We start from the raw sequence: 26,134 nt of genomic DNA on the forward strand, positions 1-26,134 counted from the left end.
CCAAAAGTCACTTTTAACCATCATTTTTCTTGTCAAAATAATATTTAAAGGGCGACATCTTTGTAATGTAAAAGATTTGTGTAAAGTGGTAAAAAAATGCCTTATCTTGCAGTGTGATTTAATTTGAAATTTTCTTCAACAATGTGCCTTATAAGGAGGCGCTTATTTAACTAGAGGATAGTAAACTGAGCAATACAGAAATAGTCGCCTCATTAGAAACGCACATTGTCGACGAAAGGTTTCTAATCATGCAGCCCGATTAGAATGAGGTTCATGGTCATCTTTACATTTTGCACAATTATTTTAGCCTCAGCAGCCTGATCCCTGCATTCACCATTCTATGTAACTTACTTCAATGGTGAATGCAGTGATCCTGCTGTTTCCACCGGGATACGATTCTTTTATAAACATTTCACCCGTAGTCAACAATAAAGACATTGCATCAACAATCTGCACCAAAAACCTTTTATTCTATAAAAGGAGTGGGGTAAATCTCAACTGTACAGGGGGAAACAGACTTAATGAAACACCATTTCTCACAGTATCAAAAAGCTCACGTTCTTCCTCACTGATCTTTACAGATTTTGTTCTGTACAAATACAAAACAAATCATATTAATGACAATAACAATAACTGCATTGCACTGAGTAATATAGTACTGGCCCAAAAGTTAATTCATTCAATATAAAATACCTACAATTCTGGTTGTTAAAGTAACTGTCCAGTGACAATCTATTCTGTTAACTCATACCTAAATAATGATGTTGACTCATCCAATACTTGTATTTGTGGCCAAAGCATAATTTGGAGATTTCTTTCTTTAAAAAAAACCCCCCAGCTCAAATGTGTATCTCAAACAGACCGTTTAAAAAATGGTTGCCATTTCCTCATAGAGGATGATGTCATCCTCCTGAAGGAGGATGAGCTGGCCAATCAGCGGTCTACTGGCACAAATATTTTTAATGACCGGTATACGCCCATACCATTCTGTTGTTGGGGTACACCTACACTATTGCAATGCAGAAAACCTGCGTTTTAACATAATGAATTCAAACAAACTGGAAGTAAAACAATTTCCCTCGTTGTTATTAATTATAGGTGATATGTCATAAAAATCTGCCAACACTAGACAGTTACTTTAAGAAAAGGAGTTTTGATTCATGATAAGAGGCACACTCACACACTTATACACACATGCACACACACACACAATCAATCCACGCTCACATTATGTGGTGCCATATTGTTGAAGTGAGGGGTGACTAGTGAAGTGGATAAATGGGCTTGTACAGTACAGTACAGTATAGAGTCTTAAGTCGTATGCTGCCATGGCTAAACCATAGATGGATCGGTCTTTTGTTGGACAGAACATTTCTATCGTGACGTACTGCATTGTATTGATCTATTCTGGTATTGTTTTCTTTGTGGTATATGGAGTAATACTTCACAATGGACATTAAAGGGAAGTTGAATTGTACGCATCAATGAGGTAAGGTGGGTTTGACCAATGATAACAGACGTTAGATCATACCAGATTTTCAACTCTGGGTTGACTAACACCTTTACCTCTCCATCCCCACCCATACTGTCTATGTCCCAACTAATGGCCCCCACATTCCCTATATAGTGCACTACTTTCAACCAAAGCCCTAGGGGGCCTGGTCAAAAGAAGTGCATTAGATAGTAGGGTGCCATTTTGGACGGTTGTTCAGGTTGAGACGGTCCTTCTTGGTTTTGTAAGGTTAGGGCAGCATAATCACACCGACATGCTCACCAACCTCACAAAAACTAAATGTGCACGACACAAACGGGACCGATTTTTAGGACGTTAAGAAAAGAACACTTTTTTTTTATAACACATTTCAGTTGTAAATCCATCCAACAGAGTAGAAAATAAAAGAAAAAAATGATATTTTTCACATTGTCTAGTCAGTGTTAAAAATAGAACTCCACCTGTTACATTTATTATGCCTTTTGATTATATACAGTATGTACACTTCCTGCTCTTGAATTATTTCTCATAGTCCTTAATGTCTAATACCATCTAATAACAAGTTGCAATCAAATGCATGTCCTCTTCTGGAAAGATGTGCTTAGTAACATTGTTAGGAGTTGAAGCAGAGAATGAGAGAATCTCATAGGAACATTGCATTGCTCTGGTGTGGGGACCAATAGAATCCCTCTCTGCTTCAGGCATGCGCTCAACTCAACTCACACCAAGGCTGGGTTCCCAGTCAGAAAAGCACTATTATCTGCACTTTGTTTTTACATTGTCAACAGAAAAAAATTAAATGTTAAATTCAATCGTGTTTTATTTAGCTAGCGTTTGAAATGATGACGGCTGCTGCGACTGCTAGTAACACTTTGTTTACATGTTCTTTAGTATGCCCTCTGTACGCATGTACCATAGGAGCTGTACTTAGCCACTGACTTCAGAACAGCGCTTTAGAGGGAGGTTTCTGTATGTCCCAGTAGCAAGATGTACATTACCACTGACTCCAGAACAGTGCTTAGTAGCGAGTGCTGTATATGTTCCTGTAGCAACACATATTTAACCACTTACCCCAGTACAGCGCTAGGAGCGAGGTCTGTGGAGGTTGCATAATCAAGTGAACACAGAGAGCAGGAGCTAAAAACAACCACCTTAAGACATGGAGATCAGTCAGGCTCAGAGTAGGAGTACTGATCTAAGATCAGTTTAGCCTTTTAGATAATAATGAATGTGATAATATGGATCAGAACTCCTACTCTGAGACTCTTTGTGAATACAGGCCCTGATCTGGGTTGATATTGGGTAGAAATGCTGTGATGTGTCGTCAGGGCAACGAGTCCCCGTTTCCCGGGTAATCCTGAAGACCAAAACAAACGTGCGTTTCTAAAAACAGAGTTTCCCAGATTGACTTTGATTCATTAAGGCTCCGACGGGCTGCACCGAACACACACTTCTAAAATCCTCAGTTCTGATTATTTGTTACACACACAAACACAAGCTCCCCTAGTTTGTAATCTCAACCTTTTTCTTGTTATACTTTTACTTGTTATACTTTTACAGCCTCAAACACAAGCTAAGGATATGAAATAGTAAAAAAAGGGATGTTATTATGTTATGAGCCAATCATTAGCAAATAGAAAGAGAAAGAGAAGAAATTGAAAAAAACTTACAGAAGGCCTTTTTTTTTAAACAACACAAATACTGTTACTGAACAACAAGCTATAAATGTGGGGCAAGTGAAACATGATTTCATTTCTGATTGAAAATATTAATAAAACAGAATCTTCACAGTCTTGTAGCTCCCTGTTTTAGGAGATGGGGGAGCGGAGAAATGGCGTGGAAGGGGGTTGAATAAGACATTTCTACACCACCACACCCGGGGGTCTGCTGACTCTGCTGAGGAAATGATATGTATGGAGGAGAGGACACGACGCATCATCAACTGTCTTTAAATAGCACACACTACACTAACACTCACACACAATCACACACACATACAGGCAGCTAGCCCATGCATGCAACGCAGGTTAACAGAAGATGATAAAACACAGTAAACAGTTGCTAGACAGCTGAAATGTAATCTTTGAAGTGTCCTCTCGGTCCTCCTCCTCCTCCTCTTGCTCTGAGCTGAGTGTGTGATGGAGATAACCCTGCGTCATTTCAAAGTATGTCCTCCGACTCGCTCTCTCTCTGTCCAAGCCTGTCCATCTCGCTCTGCTGTATCCCAGGTTTTGTCTTCACTGGTTTGTGTCGATCTTCTGGATGGATAGGGTGCTGTTGAAGTAGATAGCCTCTGGCTGTGTGCACACTGAGTGGGGTGTGAGAGAGAAACGAGGAGGTAAACTGTGGGGTATGAGAGTTGTGGACTACCCCTTCAGGTGCGAAGCAACCAGAAAACAACAATAAACTCCTCTCATCCTTTTGGGATCTTCGTTCTCCACCTCTTTAATGTAATAATCTCCACGATGACCCACAGTTCAAAATGGAGGACGAGGCGTCGCGTAGAGAAGATTAGGTCTAAACAATGGACCAGCAATGCGATCAAAAATGACTGAAAGTGAATTTTAGCAATACAGAAAGCTCGCCATCAAAGTGGATAATAAACACAAATCATAGTGAATTTCAGCTAACTACTGTGCAAACACATAACATAACTGTTTTACTGCCATTCTATTCATTTAAATGTTTTTCAAATGATCTACAGCCACTTTATTACTTGATTTCCTGACCACTGGTGACATTTTCTTGTCGAATCAGCGCTGGTCCAATGAACGAGTTTATTTTCAAACGCTCCCGCATGGAAGGTTGCCTTAACCTTGATTATTTTTTTAGAGAGAAGAGAGGAGAGGAAACAGTAAAAGGAAGTGACACAGCAGAGAACCTCTAGGGGTCAGAGTTCAGGCCCTCCCATTTTAGTTCCATCTGAGTCCCGAGGGGGGCTGGGGAGGGAGGTGATGGGTTGGAGGGCGAAGGTAGTAGGGGGTTAAGGTTTAAAGGTCAAAAGGTCAGGGGTCATGGTTCACATCATGACGTGGCGTCTCCGGTGTAGGGCGAGGTGGTCAGACCGGGAGAAGGAGCGGTCACAGTCGGTGCAGCGGAAGGGCTTGATGCCCGTGTGTTTACGGAAGTGTCGCGTCAGCTCGTCTGACCGGGCGAACCTCCAGGTACAGCCCTCCCATGTACAGTGGTACGGCTTCTCTCCTACAGGGAAGAAGATATGGAGATGATTAGTTGATTGGTTGATTGCTTGTAAAAATATTGGATTAAATCCAGTTAAATCTAACTACATGTAATATAAAACGTAACCTAAGAAATCCCCAAAAGTAATGATTTATCCTGAGAGGGCCATAAACAATAACTAGTAATGATTTATCATGAGGGCCATAAACAATAGTTAGTAATGATTTATCCTGAGAGGGCCATAAACAATAATTAGTAATGATTTATCCTGAGAGGGCCATAAACAATAAATAGTAATGACTTATCCTGAGAGGGCCATAAACAATAACTAGTAATGATTTATCCTGAGAGGGCCATAAACAATAACTAGTAATGATTTATCCTGAGAGGGCCATAAACAATAAATAGTAATGACTTATCCTGAGAGGGCCATAAACAATAAATAGTAATGATTTATCCTGAGAGGGCCATAAACAATAACTAGTAATGATTTATCCTGAGAGGGCCATAAACAATAACTAGTAATGATTTATCCTGAGAGGGCCATAAACAATAAATAGTAATGACTTATCCTGAGAGGGCCATAAACAATAACTAGTAATGATTTATCATGAGAGGGCCATAAACAATAACTAGTAATGATTTATCCTGAGAGGGCCATAAACAATAACTAGTAATGATTTATCCTGAGAGGGCCATAAACAATAACTAGTAATGATTTATCCTGTGAGGGCCATAAACAATAACTAGTAATGATTTATCCTGAGAGGGCCATAAACAATAACTAGTAATGATTTATCATGAGGGCCATAAACAATAAATAGTAATGATTTATCCTGAGAGGGCCATAAACAATAATTAGTAATGATTTATCATGAGAGGGCCATAAACAATAACTAGTAATGATTTATCCTGAGAGGGCCATAAACAATAACTAGTAATGATTTATCCTGAGAGGGCCATAAACAATAACTAGTAATGATTTATCCTGAGAGGGCCATAAACAATAACTAGTAATGATTTATCATGAGAGGGCCATAAACAATAACTAGTAATGATTTATCCTGAGAGGGCCATAAACAATAACTAGTAATGATTTATCCTGAGAGGGCCATAAACAATAACTAGTAATGATTTATCATGAGGGCCATAAACAATAACTAGTAATGATTTATCCTGAGAGGGCCATAAACAATAACTAGTAATGATATATCCTGAGAGGGCCATAAACAATAACTAGTAATGATTTATCCGGAGAAGGCCAAAAACAATAACTAGTAATGATTTATCCTGTGAGGGCCATAAACAATAACTAGTAATGATTTATCCTGAGAGGGCCATAAACAATAACTAGTAATGATTTATCCTGAGAGGGCCATAAACAATAACTAGTAATGATTTATCCTGAGAGGGCCATAAACAATAACTAGTAATGATTTATCCTGAGAGGGCCATAAACAATAAATAGTAATGACTTATCCTGAGAGGGCCATAAACAATAACTAGTAATGATTTATCCTGAGAGGGCCATAAACAATAACTAGTAATGATTTATCCTGAGAGGGCCATAAACAATAACTAGTAATGATTTATCCTGAGAGGGCCATAAACAATAACTAGTAATGATTTATCCTGAGAGGGCCATAAACAATAACTAGTAATGATTTATCCTGAGAGGCCATAAACAATAACTAGTAATGATTTATCCTGAGAGGGCCATAAACAATAACTAGTAATGATTTATCCTGAGAGGGCCATAAACAATAACTAGTAATGATTTATCCTGAGAGGGCCATAAACAATAACTAGTAATGATTTATCCTGATCCTGAGGGCCATAAACAATAACTAGTAATGATTTATCCTGAGAGGGCCATAAACAATAACTAGTAATGATTTATCCGGAGAGGGCCATAAACAATAACTAGTAATGATTTATCCTGAGAGGGCCATAAACAATAACTAGTAATGATTTATCCTGAGAGGGCCATAAACAATAACTAGTAATGATTTATCCTGAGAGGGCCATAAACAATAACTAGTAATGATTTATCCTGAGAGGGCCATAAACAATAACTAGTAATGATTTATCCTGAGAGGGCCATAAACAATAATAGTAATGATTTATCCTGAGAGGGCCATAAACAATAACTAGTAATGATTTATCCTGAGAGGGCCATAAACAATAACTAGTAATGATTTATCCTGAGAGGGCCATAAACAATAACTAGTAATGATTTATCCTGAGAGGGCCATAAACAATAACTAGTAATGATTTATCCTGAGAGGGCCATAAACAATAACTAGTAATGATTTATCCTGAGAGGGCCATAAACAATAACTAGTAATGATTTATCCTGAGAGGGCCATAAACAATAACTAGTAATGATTTATCCTGAGAGGGCCATAAACAATAACTAGTAATGATTTATCCTGAGAGGGCCATAAACAATAACTAGTAATGATTTATCATGAGGGCCATAAACAATAACTAGTAATGATTTATCCTGAGAGGGCCATAAACAATAACTAGTAATGATTTATCCTGAGAGGGCCATAAACAATAACTAGTAATGATTTATCCTGAGAGGGCCATAAACAATAACTAGTAATGATTTATCCTGAGAGGGCCATAAACAATAACTAGTAATGATTTATCCTGAGAGGGCCATAAACAATAACTAGTAATGATTTATCCTGAGAGGGCCATAAACAATAACTAGTAATGATTTATCCTGAGAGGGCCATAAACAATAACTAGTAATGATTTATCCTGAGAGGGCCATAAACAATAACTAGTAATGATTTATCCTGAGAGGGCCATAAACAATAACTAGTAATGATTTATCCTGAGAGGGCCATAAACAATAACTAGTAATGATTTATCCTGAGAGGGCCATAAACAATAACTAGTAATGATTTATCCTGAGAGGGCCATAAACAATAACTAGTAATGATTTATCCTGAGAGGGCCATAAACAATAACTAGTAATGATTTATCCTGAGAGGGCCATAAACAATAACTAGTAATGATTTATCCTGAGAGGGCCATAAACAATAACTAGTAATGATTTATCCTGAGAGGGCCATAAACAATAACTAGTAATGATTTATCCTGAGAGGGCCATAAACAATAACTAGTAATGATTTATCCTGAGAGGGCCATAAACAATAACTAGTAATGATTTATCCTGAGAGGGCCATAAACAATAACTAGTAATGATTTATCCTGAGAGGGCCATAAACAATAACTAGTAATGATTTATCATGAGGGCCATAAACAATAACTAGTAATGATTTATCCTGAGAGGGCCATAAACAATAACTAGTAATGATTTATCAATAAATAGTAATGAGAGGGCCATAAACAATAACTAGTAATGATTTATCCTGAGAGGGCCATAAACAATAACTAGTAATGATTTATCCTGAGAGGGCCATAAACAATAACTAGTAATGATTTATCCTGAGAGGGCCATAAACAATAACTAGTAATGATTTATCCTGAGAGGGCCATAAACAATAACTAGTAATGATTTATCCTGAGAGGGCCATAAACAATAACTAGTAATGATTTATCCTGAGAGGGCCATAAACAATAACTAGTAATGATTTATCCTGAGAGGGCCATAAACAATAACTAGTAATGATTTATCCTGAGAGGGCCATAAACAATAACTAGTAATGATTTATCCTGAGAGGGCCATAAACAATAACTAGTAATGATATATCCTGAGAGGGCCATAAACAATAACTAGTAATGATTTATCCGGAGAAGGCCAAAAACAATAACTAGTAATGATTTATCCTGTGAGGGCCATAAACAATAACTAGTAATGATTTATCATGAGGGCCATAAACAATAGTTAGTAATGATTTATCCTGAGAGGGCCATAAACAATAATTAGTAATGATTTATCATGAGGGGCATAAACAATAACTAGTAATGATTTATCCTGAGAGGGCCATAAACAATAACTAGTAATGATTTATCCTGAGAGGGCCATAAACAATAACTAGTAATGATTTATTGAGGGCCATAAACAATAACTAGTAATGATTTATCCGGAGAAGGCCAAAAACAATAACTAGTAATGATTTATCCTGTGAGAGGGCCATAAACAATAACTAGTAATGATTTATCCTGAGAGGGCCATAAACAATAACTAGTAATGATTTATCCTGAGAGGGCCATAAACAATAACTAGTAATGATTTATCCTGAGAGGGCCATAAACAATAACTAGTAATGATTTATCCTGAGAGGGCCATAAACAATAAATAGTAATGACTTATCCTGAGAGGGCCATAAACAATAACTAGTAATGATTTATCCTGAGAGGGCCATAAACAATAACTAGTAATGATTTATCCTGAGAGGGCCATAAACAATAACTAGTAATGATTTATCCTGAGAGGGCCATAAACAATAACTAGTAATGATTTATCCTGAGAGGGCCATAAACAATAACTAGTAATGATTTATCCTGAGAGGGCCATAAACAATAACTAGTAATGATTTATCCTGAGAGGGCCATAAACAATAACTAGTAATGATTTATCCTGAGAGGGCCATAAACAATAACTAGTAATGATTTATCCTGAGAGGGCCATAAACAATAACTAGTAATGATTTATCCTGAGAGGGCCATAAACAATAACTAGTAATGATTTATCCTGAGAGGGCCATAAACAATAACTAGTAATGATTTATCCTGAGAGGGCCATAAACAATAACTAGTAATGATTTATCCTGAGAGGGCCATAAACAATAACTAGTAATGATTTATCATAAACAATAACTAGTAATGAGAGGGCCATAAACAATAACAGTAAATTTATCCAATAAACAATAACTAGTAATGATTTATCCTGAGAGGGCCATAAACAATAACTAGTAATGATTTATCCTGAGAGGGCCATAAACAATAACTAGTAATGATTTATCCTGAGAGGGCCATAAACAATAACTAGTAATGATTTATCCTGAGAGGGCCATAAACAATAACTAGTAATGATTTATCCTGAGAGGGCCATAAACAATAACTAGTAATGATTTATCCTGAGAGGGCCATAAACAATAACTAGTAATGATTTATCCTGAGAGGGCCATAAACAATAACTAGTAATGATTTATCCTGAGAGGGCCATAAACAATAACTAGTAATGATTTATCCTGAGAGGGCCATAAACAATAACTAGTAATGATTTATCCTGAGAGGGCCATAAACAATAACTAGTAATGATTTATCCTGAGAGGGCCATAAACAATAACTAGTAATGATTTATCCTGAGAGGGCCATAAACAATAACTAGTAATGATTTATCCTGAGAGGGCCATAAACAATAACTAGTAATGATTTATCCTGTAATGAGGGCCATAAACAATAACTAGTAATGATTTATCCTGAGAGGGCCATAAACAATAACTAGTAATGATTTTTATAAACAATAACTAGTAATGATTTATCCTGAGAGGGCCATAAACAATAACTAGTAATGATTTATCCTGAGAGGGCCATAAACAATAACTAGTAATGATTTATCCTGAGAGGGCCATAAACAATAACTAGTAATGATTTATCCTGAGAGGGCCATAAACAATAACTAGTAATGATTTATCCTGAGAGGGCCATAAACAATAACTAGTAATGATTTATCCTGAGAGGGCCATAAACAATAACTAGTAATGATTTATCCTGAGAGGGCCATAAACAATAACTAGTAATGATTTATCCTGAGAGGGCCATAAACAATAACTAGTAATGATTTATCCTGAGAGGGCCATAAACAATAACTAGTAATGATTTATCCTGAGAGGGCCATAAACAATAACTAGTAATGATTTATCCTGAGAGGGCCATAAACAATAACTAGTAATGATTTATCCTGAGAGGGCCATAAACAATAACTAGTAATGATTTATCCTGAGAGGGCCATAAACAATAACTAGTAATGATTTATCCTGAGAGGGCCATAAACAATAACTAGTAATGATTTATCCTGAGAGGGCCATAAACAATAACTAGTAATGATTTATCCTGAGAGGGGCCATAAAAGGGCCATAAACAATAACTAGTAATGATTTATCCTGAGAGGGCCATAAACAATAACTAGTAATGATTTATCCTGAGAGGGCCATAAACAATAACTAGTAATGATTTATCCTGAGGGCCATAAACAATAACTAGTAATGATTTATCCTGAGAGGGCCATAAACAATAACTAGTAATGATTTATCCTGAGAGGGCCATAAACAATAACTAGTAATGATTTATCCTGAGAGGGCCATAAACAATAACTAGTAATGATTTATCCTGAGAGGGCCATAAACAATAACTAGTAATGATTTATCCTGAGAGGGCCATAAACAATAACTAGTAATGATTTATCCTGAGGGCCATAAACAATAACTAGTAATGATTTATCCTGAGAGGGCCATAAACAATAACTAGTAATGATTTATCCTGAGAGGGCCATAAACAATAACTAGTAAATTTAGTAATGATTTATCCTGAGAGGGCCATAAACAATAACTAGTAATGATTTATCCTGAGAGGGCCATAAACAATAACTAGTAATGATTTATCCTGAGAGGGCCATAAACAATAACTAGTAATGATTTATCCTGAGAGGGCCATAAACAATAACTAGAGGGCCATAAACAATAACTAGTAATGATTTATCCTGAGAGGGCCATAAACAATAACTAGTAATGATTTATCCTGAGAGGGCCATAAACAATAACTAGTAATGATTTATCCTGAGAGGGCCATAAACAATAACTAGTAATGATTTATCCTGAGAGGGCCATAAACAATAACTAGTAATGATTTATCCTGAGAGGGCCATAAACAATAACTAGTAATGATTTATCCTGAGAGGGCCATAAACAATAACTAGTAATGATTTATCCTGAGAGGGCCATAAACAATAACTAGTAATGATTTATCCTGAGAGGGCCATAAACAATAACTAGTAATGATTTATCCTGAGAGGGCCATAAACAATAACTAGTAATGATTTATCCTGAGAGGGCCATAAACAATAACTAGTAATGATTTATCCTGAGAGGGCCATAAACAATAACTAGTAATGATTTATCCTGAGAGGGCCATAAACAATAACTAGTAATGATTTATCCTGAGAGGGCCATAAACAATAACTAGTAATGATTTATCCTGAGAGGGCCATAAACAATAACTAGTAATGATTTATCCTGAGAGGGCATAAACAATAACTAGTAATGATTTATCCTGAGAGGCCAAAAACAATAACTAGTAATGATTTATCCTGTGAGGGCCATAAACAATAACTAGTAATGATTTATCCTGAGAGGGCCATAAACAATAACTAGTAATGATTTATCCTGAGAGGGCCATAAACAATAACTAGTAATGATTTATCCTGAGAGGGCCATAAACAATAACTAGTAATGATTTATCCTGAGAGGGCCATAAACAATAACTAGTAATGATTTATGAGAGGGCCATAAACTAGAGAGGGCCATAAACAATAACTAGTAATGATTTATCCTGAGAGGGCCATAAACAATAACTAGTAATGATTTATCCTGAGAGGGCCATAAACAATAACTAGTAATGATTTATCCTGAGAGGGCCATAAACAATAAATAGTAATGATTTATCCTGAGAGGGCCATAAACAATAACTAGTAATGATTTATCCTGAGAGGGCCATAAACAATAACTAGTAATGATTTATCCTGAGAGGGCCATAAACAATAACTAGTAATGATTTATCCTGAGAGGGCCATAAACAATAACTAGTAATGATTTATCCTGAGAGGGCCATAAACAATAACTAGTAATGATTTATCCTGAGAGGGCCAATAATAAACAATAACATAAACAATAACTAGTAATGATTTATCTGAGAGGGCCATAAACAATAACTAGTAATGATTTATCCTGAGAGGGCCATAAACAATAACTAGTAATGATTTATCCTGAGAGGGCCATAAACAATAACTAGTAATGATTTATCCTGAGAGGGCCATAAACAATAACTAGTAATGATTTATAAACAATAACTAGTAATGATTTATCCGGAGAGGCCATAAACAATAACTAGTAATGATTTATGAGGGCCATAAACAATAACTAGTAATGAGAGGGCCATAAACAATAGTTAGTAATGATTTATCCTGAGAGGGCCATAAACAATAACTAGTAATGATTTATCATGAGAGGGCATAAACAATAACTAGTAATGATTTATCCTGAGAGGGCCATAAACAATAACTAGTAATGATTTATAAACAATAACTAGTAATGATTTATCCTGAGAGGGCCATAAACAATAACTAGTAATGATTTATCCTGAGAGGGCCATAAACAATAACTAGTAATGATTTATCCTGAGAGGGCCATAAACAATAACTAGTAATGATTTATCCTGAGAGGGCCATAAACAATAACTAGTAATGATTTATCCTGAGAGGGCCATAAACAATAACTAGTAATGATTTATCCTGAGAGGGCCATAAACAATAACTAGTAATGATTTATCCTGAGAGGGCCATAAACAATAACTAGTAATGATTTATCCTGAGAGGGCCATAAACAATAACTAGTAATGATTTATCCTGAGAGGGCCATAAACAATAACTAGTAATGATTTATCCTGAGAGGGCCATAAACAATAACTAGTAATGATTTATCCTGAGAGGGCCATAAACAATAACTAGTAATGATTTATCCTGAGAGGGCCATAAACAATAACTAGTAATGATTTATCCTGAGAGGGCCATAAACCATAAACAATAACTAGTAATGATTTATCAATAACTAGTAATGATTTATCATGAGGGCCATAAACAATAAATAGTAATGATTTATCCTGAGAGGGCCATAAACAATAATTAGTAATGATTTATCATGAGAGGGCCATAAACAATAACTAGTAATGATTTATCCTGAGAGGGCCATAAACAATAACTAGTAATGATTTATCCTGAGAGGGCCATAAACAATAACTAGTAATGATTTATCCTGAGAGGGCCATAAACAATAACTAGTAATGATTTATCCTGAGAGGGCCATAAACAATAACTAGTAATGATTTATCCTGAGAGGGCCATAAACAATAACTAGTAATGATTTATCCTGAGAGGGCTAGTAATGATTTATCATAAACAATAACTAGTAATGATTTATCCTGAGAGGGCCATAAACAATAACTAGTAATGATTTATCCTGAGAGGGCCATAAACAATAACTAGTAATGATTTATAAATAAACAATAACTAGTAATGATTTATCCTGAGAGGGCCATAAACAATAACTAGTAATGATTTATCCTGAGAGGGCCATAAACAATAACTAGTAATGATTTATCCTGAGAGGGCCATAAACAATAACTAGTAATGATTTATCCTGAGAGGGCCATAAACAATAACTAGTAATGATTTATCCTGAGGGCCATAAACAATAACTAGTAATGAATGTGAGGGCCATAAACAATAACTAGTAATGATTTATCATGAGGGCCATAAACAATAACTAGTAATGATTTATCCTGAGAGGGCCATAAACAATAACTAGTAATGATTTATCTGAGAGGGCCATAAACAATAACTAGTAATGATTTATCCTGAGAGGGCCATAAACAATAACTAGTAATGATTTATCCTGAGAGGGCCATAAACAATAACTAGTAATGATTTATCCTGAGAGGGCCATAAACAATAACTAGTAATGATTTATCCTGAGAGGGCCATAAACAATAACTAGTAATGATTTATCCTGAGAGGGCCATAAACAATAACTAGTAATGATTTATCCTGAGAGGGCCATAAACAATAACTAGTAATGATTTATCCTGAGAGGGCCATAAACAATAACTAGTAATGATTTATCCTGAGAGGGCCATAAACAATAACTAGTAATGATTTATCCTGAGAGGGCCATAAACAATAACTAGTAATGATTTATCCTGAGAGGGCCATAAACAATAACTAGTAATGATTTATCCTGAGAGGGCCATAAACAATAACTAGTAATGATTTATCCTGAGAGGGCCATAAACAATAACTAGTAATGATTTATCCTGAGAGGGCCATAAACAATAACTAGTAATGATTTATCCTGAGAGGGCCATAAACAATAACTAGTAATGATTTATCCTGAGAGGGCCATAAACAATAAACAATAACTAGTAATGATTTATCCTGAGAGGGCCATAAACAATAACTAGTAATGATTTATCCTGAGAGGGCCATAAACAATAACTAGTAATGATTTATCCTGAGAGGGCCATAAACAATAACTAGTAATGATTTATCCTGAGAGGGCCATAAACAATAACTAGTAATGATTTATCCTGAGAGGGCCATAAACAATAACTAGTAATGATTTATCCTGAGAGGGCCATAAACAATAACTAGTAATGATTTATCCTGAGAGGGCCATAAACAATAACTAGTAATGATTTATCTGAGAGGGCCATAAACAATAACTAGTAATGATTTATCCTAGTAATGATTTAGGGCCATAAACAATAACTAGTAATGATTTATCCTGAGAGGGCCATAAACAATAACTAGTAATGTAATGATTTATCCTGAGAGGGCCATAAACAATAACTAGTAATGATTTATCCTGAGAGGGCCATAAACAATAACTAGTAATGATTTATCATGAGAGGGCCATAAACAATAACTAGTAATGATTTATCCTGAGAGGGCCATAAACAATAACTAGTAATGATTTATCCTGAGAGGGCCATAAACAATAACTAGTAATGATTTATCCTGAGGGCCATAAACAATAACTAGTAATGATTTATCCTGAGAGGGCCATAAACAATAACTAGTAATGATTTATCCTGAGAGGGCCATAAACAATAACTAGTAATGATTTATCCTGAGAGGGCCATAAACAATAACTAGTAATGATTTATCCTGAGAGGGCCATAAACAATAACTAGTAATGATTTATCCTGAGAGGGCCATAAACAATAACTAGTAATGATTTATCCTGAGAGGGCCATAAACAATAACTAGTAATGATTTATCCTGAGAGGGCCATAAACAATAACTAGTAATGATTTATCCTGAGAGGGCCATAAACAATAACTAGTAATGATTTATCCTGAGAGGGCCATAAACAATAACTAGTAATGATTTATCCTGAGAGGGCCATAAACAATAACTAGTAATGATTTATCCTGAGAGGGCCATAAACAATAACTAGTAATGATTTATCCTGAGAGGGCCATAAACAATAACTAGTAATGATTTATCCTGAGAGGGCCATAAACAATAACTAGTAATGATTTATCCTGAGAGGGCCATAAACAATAACTAGTAATGATTTATCCTGAGAGGGCCATAAACAATAACTAGTAATGATTTATCCAATAACTAGTAATGATTTAGAGGGCATAAACAATAACTAGTAAAACAATAAACTAGTAATGATTTATCCTGAGAGGGCCATAAACAATAACTAGTAATGATTTATCCTGAGAGGGCCATAAACAATAACTAGTAATGATTTATCCTGAGAGGGCCATAAACAATAACTAGTAATGATTTATCCTGAGAGGGCCATAAACAATAACTAGTAATGATTTATCCTAGCCATAAACAATAATAGTAATGATTTATCCTGAGAGGGCCATAAACAATAACTAGTAATGATTTATCCTGAGAGGGCCATAAACAATAACTAGTAATGATTTATCCTGATTTAGAGGGCCATAAACAATAACTAGTAATGATTTATCCTGAGAGGGCCATAAACAATAACTAGTAATGATTTATCCTGAGAGGGCCATAAACAATAACTAGTAATGATTTATCCTGAGAGGGCCATAAACAATAACTAGTAAATTTATCCTGAGAGGGCCATAAACAATAACTAGTAATGATTTATCCTGAGAGGGCCATAAACAATAACTAGTAATGATTTATCCTGAGAGGGCCATAAACAATAACTAGTAATGATTTATCCTGAGAGGGCCATAAACAATAACTAGTAATGATTTATCCTGAGAGGGCCATAAACAATAACTAGTAATGATTTATCCTGAGAGGGCCATAAACAATAACTAGTAATGATTTATCCTGAGAGGGCCATAAACAATAACTAGTAATGATTTATCCTGAGAGGGCCATAAACAATAACTAGTAATGATTTATCATGAGAGGGCCATAAACAATAACTAGTAATGATTTATCCTGAGAGGGCCATAAACAATAACTAGTAATGATTTATCCTGAGAGGGCCATAAACAATAACTAGTAATGATTTATCATGAGGGCCATAAACAATAACTAGTAATGATTTATCCTGAGAGGGCCATAAACAATAACTAGTAATGATTTATCCTGAGAGGGCCATAAACAATAACTAGTAATGATTTATCCTGAGAGGGCCATAAACAATAACTAGTAATGATTTATCCTGAGAGGGCCATAAACAATAACTAGTAATGATTTATTGAGAGGGCCATAAACAATAACTAGTAATGATTTATCCTGAGAGGGCCATAAACAATAACTAGTAATGATTTATCCTGAGAGGGCCATAAACAATAACTAGTAATGATTTATCCTGAGAGGGCCATAAACAATAACTAGTAATGATTTATCCTGAGAGGGCCATAAACAATAACTAGTAATGATTTATCCTGAGAGGGCCATAAACAATAACTAGTAATGATTTATCCTGAGAGGGCCATAAACAATAACTAGTAATGATTTATCCTGAGAGGGCCATAAACAATAACTAGTAATGATTTATCCTGAGAGGGCCATAAACAATAACTAGTAATGATTTATCCTAGGGCCATAAACAATAACTAGTAATGATTTATCCTGAGAGGGCCATAAACAATAACTAGTAATGATTTATCCTGAGAGGGCCATAAACAATAACTAGTAATGATTTATCCTGAGAGGGCCATAAACAATAACTAGTAATGATTTATCCTGAGAGGGCCATAAACAATAACTAGTAATGATTTATCCTGAGAGGGCCATAAACAATAACTAGTAATGATTTTATCATAAACTAGTAATGATTTAGGAGGGCCATAAACAATAACTAGTAATGATTTATCCTGAGAGGGCCATAAACAATAACTAGTAATGATTTATCCTGAGAGGGCCATAAACAATAACTAGTAATGATTTATCATGAGAGGGCCATAAACAATAACTAGTAATGATTTATCCTGAGAGGGCCATAAACAATAACTAGTAATGATTTATCATGAGAGGGCCATAAACAATAACTAGTAATGATTTATCCTGAGAGGGCCATAAACAATAACTAGTAATGATTTATCCTGAGGGCCATAAACAATAACTAGTAATGATTTATCCTGAGGGGGCCATAAACAATAACTAGTAATGATTTATCCTGAGAGGTAATGATTTATCCTGAGAGGGCCATAAACAATAACTAGTAATGATTTATCCTGAGAGGGCCATAAACAATAACTAGTAATGATTTATCAATAACTAGTAATGATTTAGAGAGGGCCATAAACAATAACTAGTAATGATTTATCCTGAGAGGGCCATAAACAATAACTAGTAATGATTTATCCTGAGAGGGCCATAAACAATAACTAGTAATGATTTATCCTGAGAGGGCCATAAACAATAACTAGTAATGATTTATCATGAGAGGGCCATAAACAATAACTAGTAATGATTTATCCTGAGAGGGCCATAAACAATAACTAGTAATGATTTATCCTGAGAGGGCCATAAACAATAACTAGTAATGATTTATCCTGAGAGGGCCATAAACAATAACTAGTAATGATTTATCCTGAGAGGGCCATAAACAATAACTAGTAATGATTTATCCTGAGAGGGGGCTGAGAGGGCCATAAACAATAACTAGTAATGATTTATCCTGAGAGGGCCATAAACAATAACTAGTAATGATTTATCCTGAGAGGGCCATAAACAATAACTAGTAATGATTTATCAATAACTGATGAGGGCCATAAACAATAACTAGTAATGATTTATCCTGAGAGGGCCATAAACAATAACTAGTAATGATTTATCCTGAGAGGGCCATAAACAATAACTAGTAATGATTTATCCTGAGAGGGCCATAAACAATAACTAGTAATGATTTATCCTGAGAGGGCCATAAACAATAACTAGTAATGATTTATCCTGAGAGGGCCATAAACAATAACTAGTAATGATTTATCATGAGAGGGCCATAAACAATAACTAGTAATGATTTATCCTGAGAGGGCCATAAACAATAACTAGTAATGATTTATCCTGAGAGGGCCATAAACAATAACTAGTAATGATTTATCCTGAGAGGGCCATAAACAATAACTAGTAATGATTTATCCTGAGAGGGCCATAAACAATAACTGAGAGGGCCATAAACAATAACTAGTAATGATTTATCCTGAGAGGGCCATAAACAATAACTAGTAATGATTTATCATGAGAGGGCCATAAACAATAACTAGTAATGATTTATCCTGAGAGGGCCATAAACAATAACTAGTAATGATTTATCCTGAGAGGGCCATAAACAATAACTAGTAATGATTTATCCTGAGAGGGCATAAACAATAACTAGTAAAACAATAACTAGTAATGATTTATCCTGAGAGGGCCATAAACAATAACTAGTAATGATTTATCCTGAGAGGGCCATAAACAATAACTAGTAATGATTTATCCTGAGAGGGCCATAAACAATAACTAGTAATGATTTATCCTGAGAGGGCCATAAACAATAACTAGTAATGATTTATCCTGAGAGGGCCATAAACAATAACTAGTAATGATTTATCCTGAGAGGGCCATAAACAATAACTAGTAATGATTTATAAACAATAACTGATGATTTATCCTGGGCCATAAACAATAACTAGTAATGATTTATCCTGAGAGGGCCATAAACAATAACTAGTAATGATTTATCCTGAGAGGGCCATAAACAATAACTAGTAATGATTTATCCTGAGAGGGCCATAAACAATAACTAGTAATGATTTATCCTGAGAGGGCCATAAACAATAACTAGTAATGATTTATCCTGAGAGGGCCATAAACAATAACTAGTAATGATTTATCCTGAGAGGGCCATAAACAATAACTAGTAATGATTTATCCTGAGAGGGCCATAAACAATAACTAGTAATGATTTTATCATAAACAATAACTAGTAATGATTTATCCTGAGAGGGCCATAAACAATAACTAGTAATGATTTATCATGAGAGGGCCATAAACAATAACTAGTAATGATTTATCCTGAGAGGGCCATAAACAATAACTAGTAATGATTTATCCTGAGAGGGCCATAAACAATAACTAGTAATGATTTATCCTGAGAGGGCCATAAACAATAACTAGTAATGATTTATCCTGAGAGGGCCATAAACAATAACTAGTAATGATTTATCCTGAGAGGGCCATAAACAATAACTAGTAATGATTTATCTGAGAGGGCCATAAACAATAACTAGTAATGATTTATCATGAGAGGGCCATAAACAATAACTAGTAATGATTTATCATAAACTAACTAGAGGGCCATAAACAATAACTAGTAATGATTTATCCTGAGAGGGCCATAAACAATAACTAGTAATGATTTATCTGAGAGGGCCATAAACAATAACTAGTAATGATTTATCAATAACTAGTAATGAGAGGGCCATAAACAATAACTAGTAATGATTTATCCTGAGAGGGCCATAAACAATAACTAGTAATGATTTATCCTGAGAGGGCCATAAACAATAACTAGTAATGATTTATCCTGAGAGGGCCATAAACAATAACTAGTAATGATTTAAGGGCCATAAACAATAACTAGTAATGATTTATCCTGAGAGGGCATAAACAATAACTATAAACAATAACTAGTAATGATTTATCCTGAGAGGGCCATAAACAATAACTAGTAATGATTTATCCTGAGAGGGCCATAAACAATAACTAGTAATGATTTATCATGAGAGGGCCATAAACAATAACTAGTAATGATTTATCCTGAGAGGGCCATAAACAATAACTAGTAATGATTTATCCTGAGAGGGCCATAAACAATAACTAGTAATGATTTATCCTGAGAGGGCCATAAACAATAACTAGTAATGATTTATCCTGAGAGGGCCATAAACAATTTAACATAAACAATAAGTAATGATTTATCCTGAGAGGGCCATAAACAATAACTAGTAATGATTTATCCTGAGAGGGCCATAAACAATAACTAGTAATGATTTATCATAGTAATGAGAGGGCCATAAACAATAACTAGTAATGATTTATCAATAACTAGTAATGATTTATGAGAGGGCCATAAACAATAACTAGTAATGATTTATCCTAGTAATGATTTATCCTGAGGGCCATAAACAATAACTAGTAATGATTTATCCTGAGAGGGCCATAAACAATAACTAGTAATGATTTATCCTGAGAGGGCCATAAACAATAAACTAGTAATGATTTACTGAGAGGGCCATAAACAATAACTAGTAATGATTTATCCTGAGAGGGCCATAAACAATAACTAGTAATGATTTATCATGAGAGGGCCATAAACAATAACTAGTAATGATTTATCCTGAGAGGGCCATAAACAATAACTAGTAATGATTTATCCTGAGAGGGCCATAAACAATAACTAGTAATGATTTATAAGGGCCATAAACAATAACTAGTAATGATTTATCCTGAGAGGGCCATAAACAATAACTAGTAATGATTTATCCTGAGAGGGCCATAAACAATAACTAGTAATGATTTATCCTGAGAGGGCCATAAACAATAACTAGTAATGATTTTTATCCTGAGAGGGCCATAAACAATAACTAGTAATGATTTATCCTGAGAGGGCCATAAACAATAACTAGTAATGATTTATCATGAGAGGGCCATAAACAATAACTAGTAATGATTTATCCTGAGAGGGCCATAAACAATAACTAGTAATGATTTATCTGAGAGAGAGGGCCATAAACAATAACTAGTAATGATTTATCTGAGAGGGCCATAAACAATAACTAGTAATGATTTATCACTGAGAGGGCCATAAACAATAACTAGTAATGATTTATCCTGAGAGGGCCATAAACAATAACTAGTAATGATTTATCCTGAGAGGGCCATAAACAATAACTAGTAATGATTTATCCTGAGAGGGCCATAAACAATAACTAGTAATGATTTATCCTGAGAGGGCTAGTAATGATTTATCCTGAGAGGGCCATAAACAATAACTAGTAATGATTTATCATGAGAGGGCCATAAACAATAACTAGTGATTTATCCTGAGGGCCATAAACAATAACTAGTAATGATTTATCCTGAGAGGGCCATAAACAATAACTAGTAATGATTTATCCTGAGAGGGCCATAAACAATAACTAGTAATGATTTATCCTGAGAGGGCCATAAACAATAACTAGTAATGATTTATCCTGAGAGGGCCATAAACAATAACTAGTAATGATTTATCCTGAGAGGGCCATAAACAATAACTAGTAATGATTTATCCTGAGAGGGCCATAAACAATAACTAGTAATGATTTATCATGAGAGGGCCATAAACAATAACTAGTAATGATTTATCCTGAGAGGGCCATAAACAATAACTAGTAATGATTTATCCTGAGAGGGCCATAAACAATAACTAGTAATGATTTATCTGAGGGCCATAAACAATAACTAGTAATGATTTATCCTGAGAGGGCCATAAACAATAACTAGTAATGATTTATCCTGAGAGGGCCATAAACAATAACTAGTAATGATTTATCCTGAGAGGGCCATAAACAATAACTAGTAATGATTTATCATGAGAGGGCCATAAACAATAACTAGTAATGATTTATCCTGAGAGCCAATAAACAATAACTAGGCCATAAACAATAACTAGTAATGATTTATCACGAGAGGGCCATAAACAATAACTAGTAATGATTTATCATGAGAGGGCCATAAACAATAACTAGTAATGATTTATCATGAGAGGGCCATAAACAATAACTAGTAATGATTTATCACTGAGAGGGCCATAAACAATAACTAGTAATGGAGGGCCATAAACAATAACTAGTAATGATTTATCCTGAGAGGGCCATAAACAATAACTAGTAATGATTTATCCTGAGAGGGCCATAAACAATAACTAGTAATGATTTATCTGAGAGGGCCATAAACAATAACTAGTAATGATTTATCATGAGAGGGCCATAAACAATAACTAGTAATGATTTATCACGAGAGGGCCATAAACAATAACTAGTAATGATTTATCATGAGAGGGCCATAAACAATAACTAGTAATGATTTATCCTGACAGGGCCATAAACAATAACTAGTAATGATTTATCCTGACAGGGCCATAAACAATAACTAGTAATGATTTATCCTGAGAGGCCAATAAACAATAACTAGTAATGATTTATCCTGAGGGCCATAAACAATAACTAGTAATGATTTATCACGAGGGGGCCATAAACAATAACTAGTAATGATTTTTATCAATAACTAGTAATGGCCATAAACAATAACTAGTAATGATTTATCCTGAGAGGGCCATAAACAATAACTAGTAATGATTTATCCTGAGAGGGCCATAAACAATAACTAGTAATGATTTATCCTGAGAGGGCCATAAACAATAACTAGTAATGATTTATCCTGAGAGGGCCATAAACAATAACTAGTAATGATTTATCATGAGAGGGCCATAAACAATAACTAGTAATGATTTATCCTGAGAGGGCCATAAACAATAACTAGTAATGATTTATCCTGAGAGGGCCATAAACAATAACTAGTAATGATTTATCAATAACTGAGAGGGCCATAAACAATAACTAGTAATGATTTATCCTGAGAGGGCCATAAACAATAACTAGTAATGATTTATCCTGAGAGGGCCATAAACAATAACTAGCCATAAACAATAACTAGTAATGATTTATCATGAGAGGGCCATAAACAATAACTAGTAATGATTTATCTTGAGAGGGCCATAAACAATAACTAGTAATGATTTATCATGAGAGGGCCATAAACAATAACTAGTAATGATTTATCACGAGAGGGCCATAAACAATAACTAGTAATGATTTTTATAAACAATAACTAGTAATGATGAGAGGGCCATAAACAATAACTAGTAATGATTTATCCTGAGAGGGCCATAAACAATAACTAGTAATGATTTATCACGAGAGGGCCATAAACAATAACTAGTAATGATTTATCCTGAGAGGGCCATAAACAATAACTAGTAATGATTTATCACGAGAGGGCCATAAACAATAACTAGTAATGATTTATCACGAGAGGGCCATAAACAATAACTAGTAATGATTTATCCTGAGAGGGCCATAAACAATAACTAGTAATGATTTATCACGAGGGCCATAAACAATAACTAGTAATGATTTATCCTGAGAGGGCCATAAACAATAACTAGTAATGATTTATCCTGAGAGGGCCATAAACAATAACTAGTAATGATTTATCCTGAGAGGGCCATAAACAATAACTAGTAATGATTTATCTAGTAATGATTTATGAGAGGCCAATAAACAATAACTAGTAATGATTTATCCTGAGGGCCATAAACAATAACTAGTAATGATTTATCACGAGAGGGCCATAAACAATAACTAGTAATGATTTATCATGAGAGGGCCATAAACAATAACTAGTAATGATTTATCCTGACAGGGCCATAAACAATAACTAGTAATGATTTATCCTGACAGGGCCATAAACAATAACTAGTAATGATTTATCACGAGGGGGCCATAAACAATAACTAGTAATGATTTATCATGAGAGGGCCATAAACAATAACTAGTAATCCTGCATACTCCTAGAAAGGTTCAAAACTCACCTTTCTGGTAAAAATAGTTATACATTGCTGAGGTGTCGTCACTTTTGAGGACACAAGCTCAAGTACAAATATGATACAAATATGATTTATTTCCTATTCAACAAAACTGTATGAATAAGGCTTGAAATGACATATGCTTTTGAAATATAGCATGATCAAATGATAAAATGATTCTAAGATCTTATTTATTTTCTAAAGGTCTCTCCTGATCGAAATGTCTCATCGCTATGATGTCTCACAGAGCTCTAGCTTGGCTTCCTGAACTCGCTAGGAACTAGCCTTTCATCTCATATTAATATTGTCCATCTATGACAAACAGAAAGTGTTTTGTTTAAAATGATTTTAGATCAATGCCAATAAATCAATCTCTGAAAGTGCTGCCGTGATGAAACCATTCTCGCCTGCTGCGCTACGAGGTAACGATTGCAGGCACGTGCTTTGTCTATGGCTGTGATGTAGGGTTCAGCGAGGAGTTGATGGACAGTCGGAAGAGCGAATGAAATGGTAAGAGGGACATCCCAGACTTCACATCCTACGTCATACAGACCCAGAAAAAAATACTGGTGTGTCCGTGGGAGAACATGTCATTCGGAGGCAGTACTTTAGGTTAAAAAAACAATAAGATATGAAGCTCTAGTATAGATCTACATTAAGTGTCTCTTCATTGGCTACAAAATGTGGGTCCTGGGTCAGTCATTGGCTGAAGATTAGTATGTGGGTGGGACAGGGTCAGTGTGTGTGTTACCTGTGTGTATCCTGCGGTGGGCTTTGAGGTGTGAGCTCTTGGTGTACACCTTGTTACAGCCATCATAGTCACACATATGGACACGTCTCCTCTTCATATCCGGCGAATCAGGATCCACCTGCATGTCCATGTCTACGCCTGACCTGAGAGAGAGAGAGAGAGAGGCGGGAAGGCAAAGGAGAGAGAGAGAAGGAAGGAAAGAGAAACAATGGAAGAGAGAGAGAGAAACAATGGAAGAGAGAGAGAGAGGAAGGCAAAGGAGAGAGAGAGAGAGAGAGAAAGAGAGAGAGAGAGAGAGAGAGAGAGAAGGCAAAGAGAGAGAAGAGAGAGGAGAGAGAGAGAACAAGAGAGAGAGAGAGAGAGAGAGAGAGAGAGAGAGAGGAGAGAGAGAGAGAGAGAGAGAGAGAGAGAGAGAGAGAGAGAGAGAGAGAGAGAGAGAGAGAGAGAGAGAGAGAAAGGAGAAAAGAAGAGAGAGAGAGAGGAGAGAGAGAGATGGAGAGAGAGAAGGAAAGAGATGGAGAGAGAAACAATGGAAGAGAGAGAGAGATAGAGAGAGAGGGGGGGGGACCTGTCATGATATGGGTAAGGCTGGAGTGACATGCATTGAGTCGTGTATTTAGTGAAATGACAGAATGTCAGAGGATCACCTGTATTAGCAGGATTACTAGAAAGAAGCGAGTTACCTGAATATGAACTGTTAGTGATACCCGACCATATTTCATGCATCTGACTAACACCTCTACAGCCCCACCCATACTGTCTATGTCCCAAATAACCCTGGAAGGAAATGACTAACACCTTTACCTCTTCAGCCCCACCCATACTGTA

General features: G+C 35.3%; 1 protein-coding gene across 4 annotated transcripts in view; it reads right to left on the reverse strand.

Moving 5' to 3' along the window:
* Positions 1 to 451: 451 nt before the first annotated feature.
* The window catches only part of LOC124040396 (Krueppel-like factor 8), a 171,899-nt gene continuing 146,216 nt past the window's right edge, over positions 452 to 26,134 (reverse strand). For all 4 annotated transcript variants that reach the window (XM_046357571.1, XM_046357557.1, XM_046357580.1 and 1 more), the window contains exons 6-7: positions 25,307 to 25,449; positions 452 to 4,693 (exon numbers count right to left, since the gene is read on the reverse strand). In XM_046357571.1, coding sequence (XP_046213527.1) covers positions 4,512 to 4,693; positions 25,307 to 25,449 — 325 coding nt within the window. In that variant the 3' untranslated portion in view covers positions 452 to 4,511. The remainder of the gene's footprint in view (positions 4,694 to 25,306; positions 25,450 to 26,134) is intronic.

The sequence above is a fragment of the Oncorhynchus gorbuscha genome, linkage group LG01, assembly GCF_021184085.1.
Source record: "Oncorhynchus gorbuscha isolate QuinsamMale2020 ecotype Even-year linkage group LG01, OgorEven_v1.0, whole genome shotgun sequence".
In the NCBI taxonomy this organism is placed as follows: domain Eukaryota; kingdom Metazoa; phylum Chordata; class Actinopteri; order Salmoniformes; family Salmonidae; genus Oncorhynchus; species Oncorhynchus gorbuscha.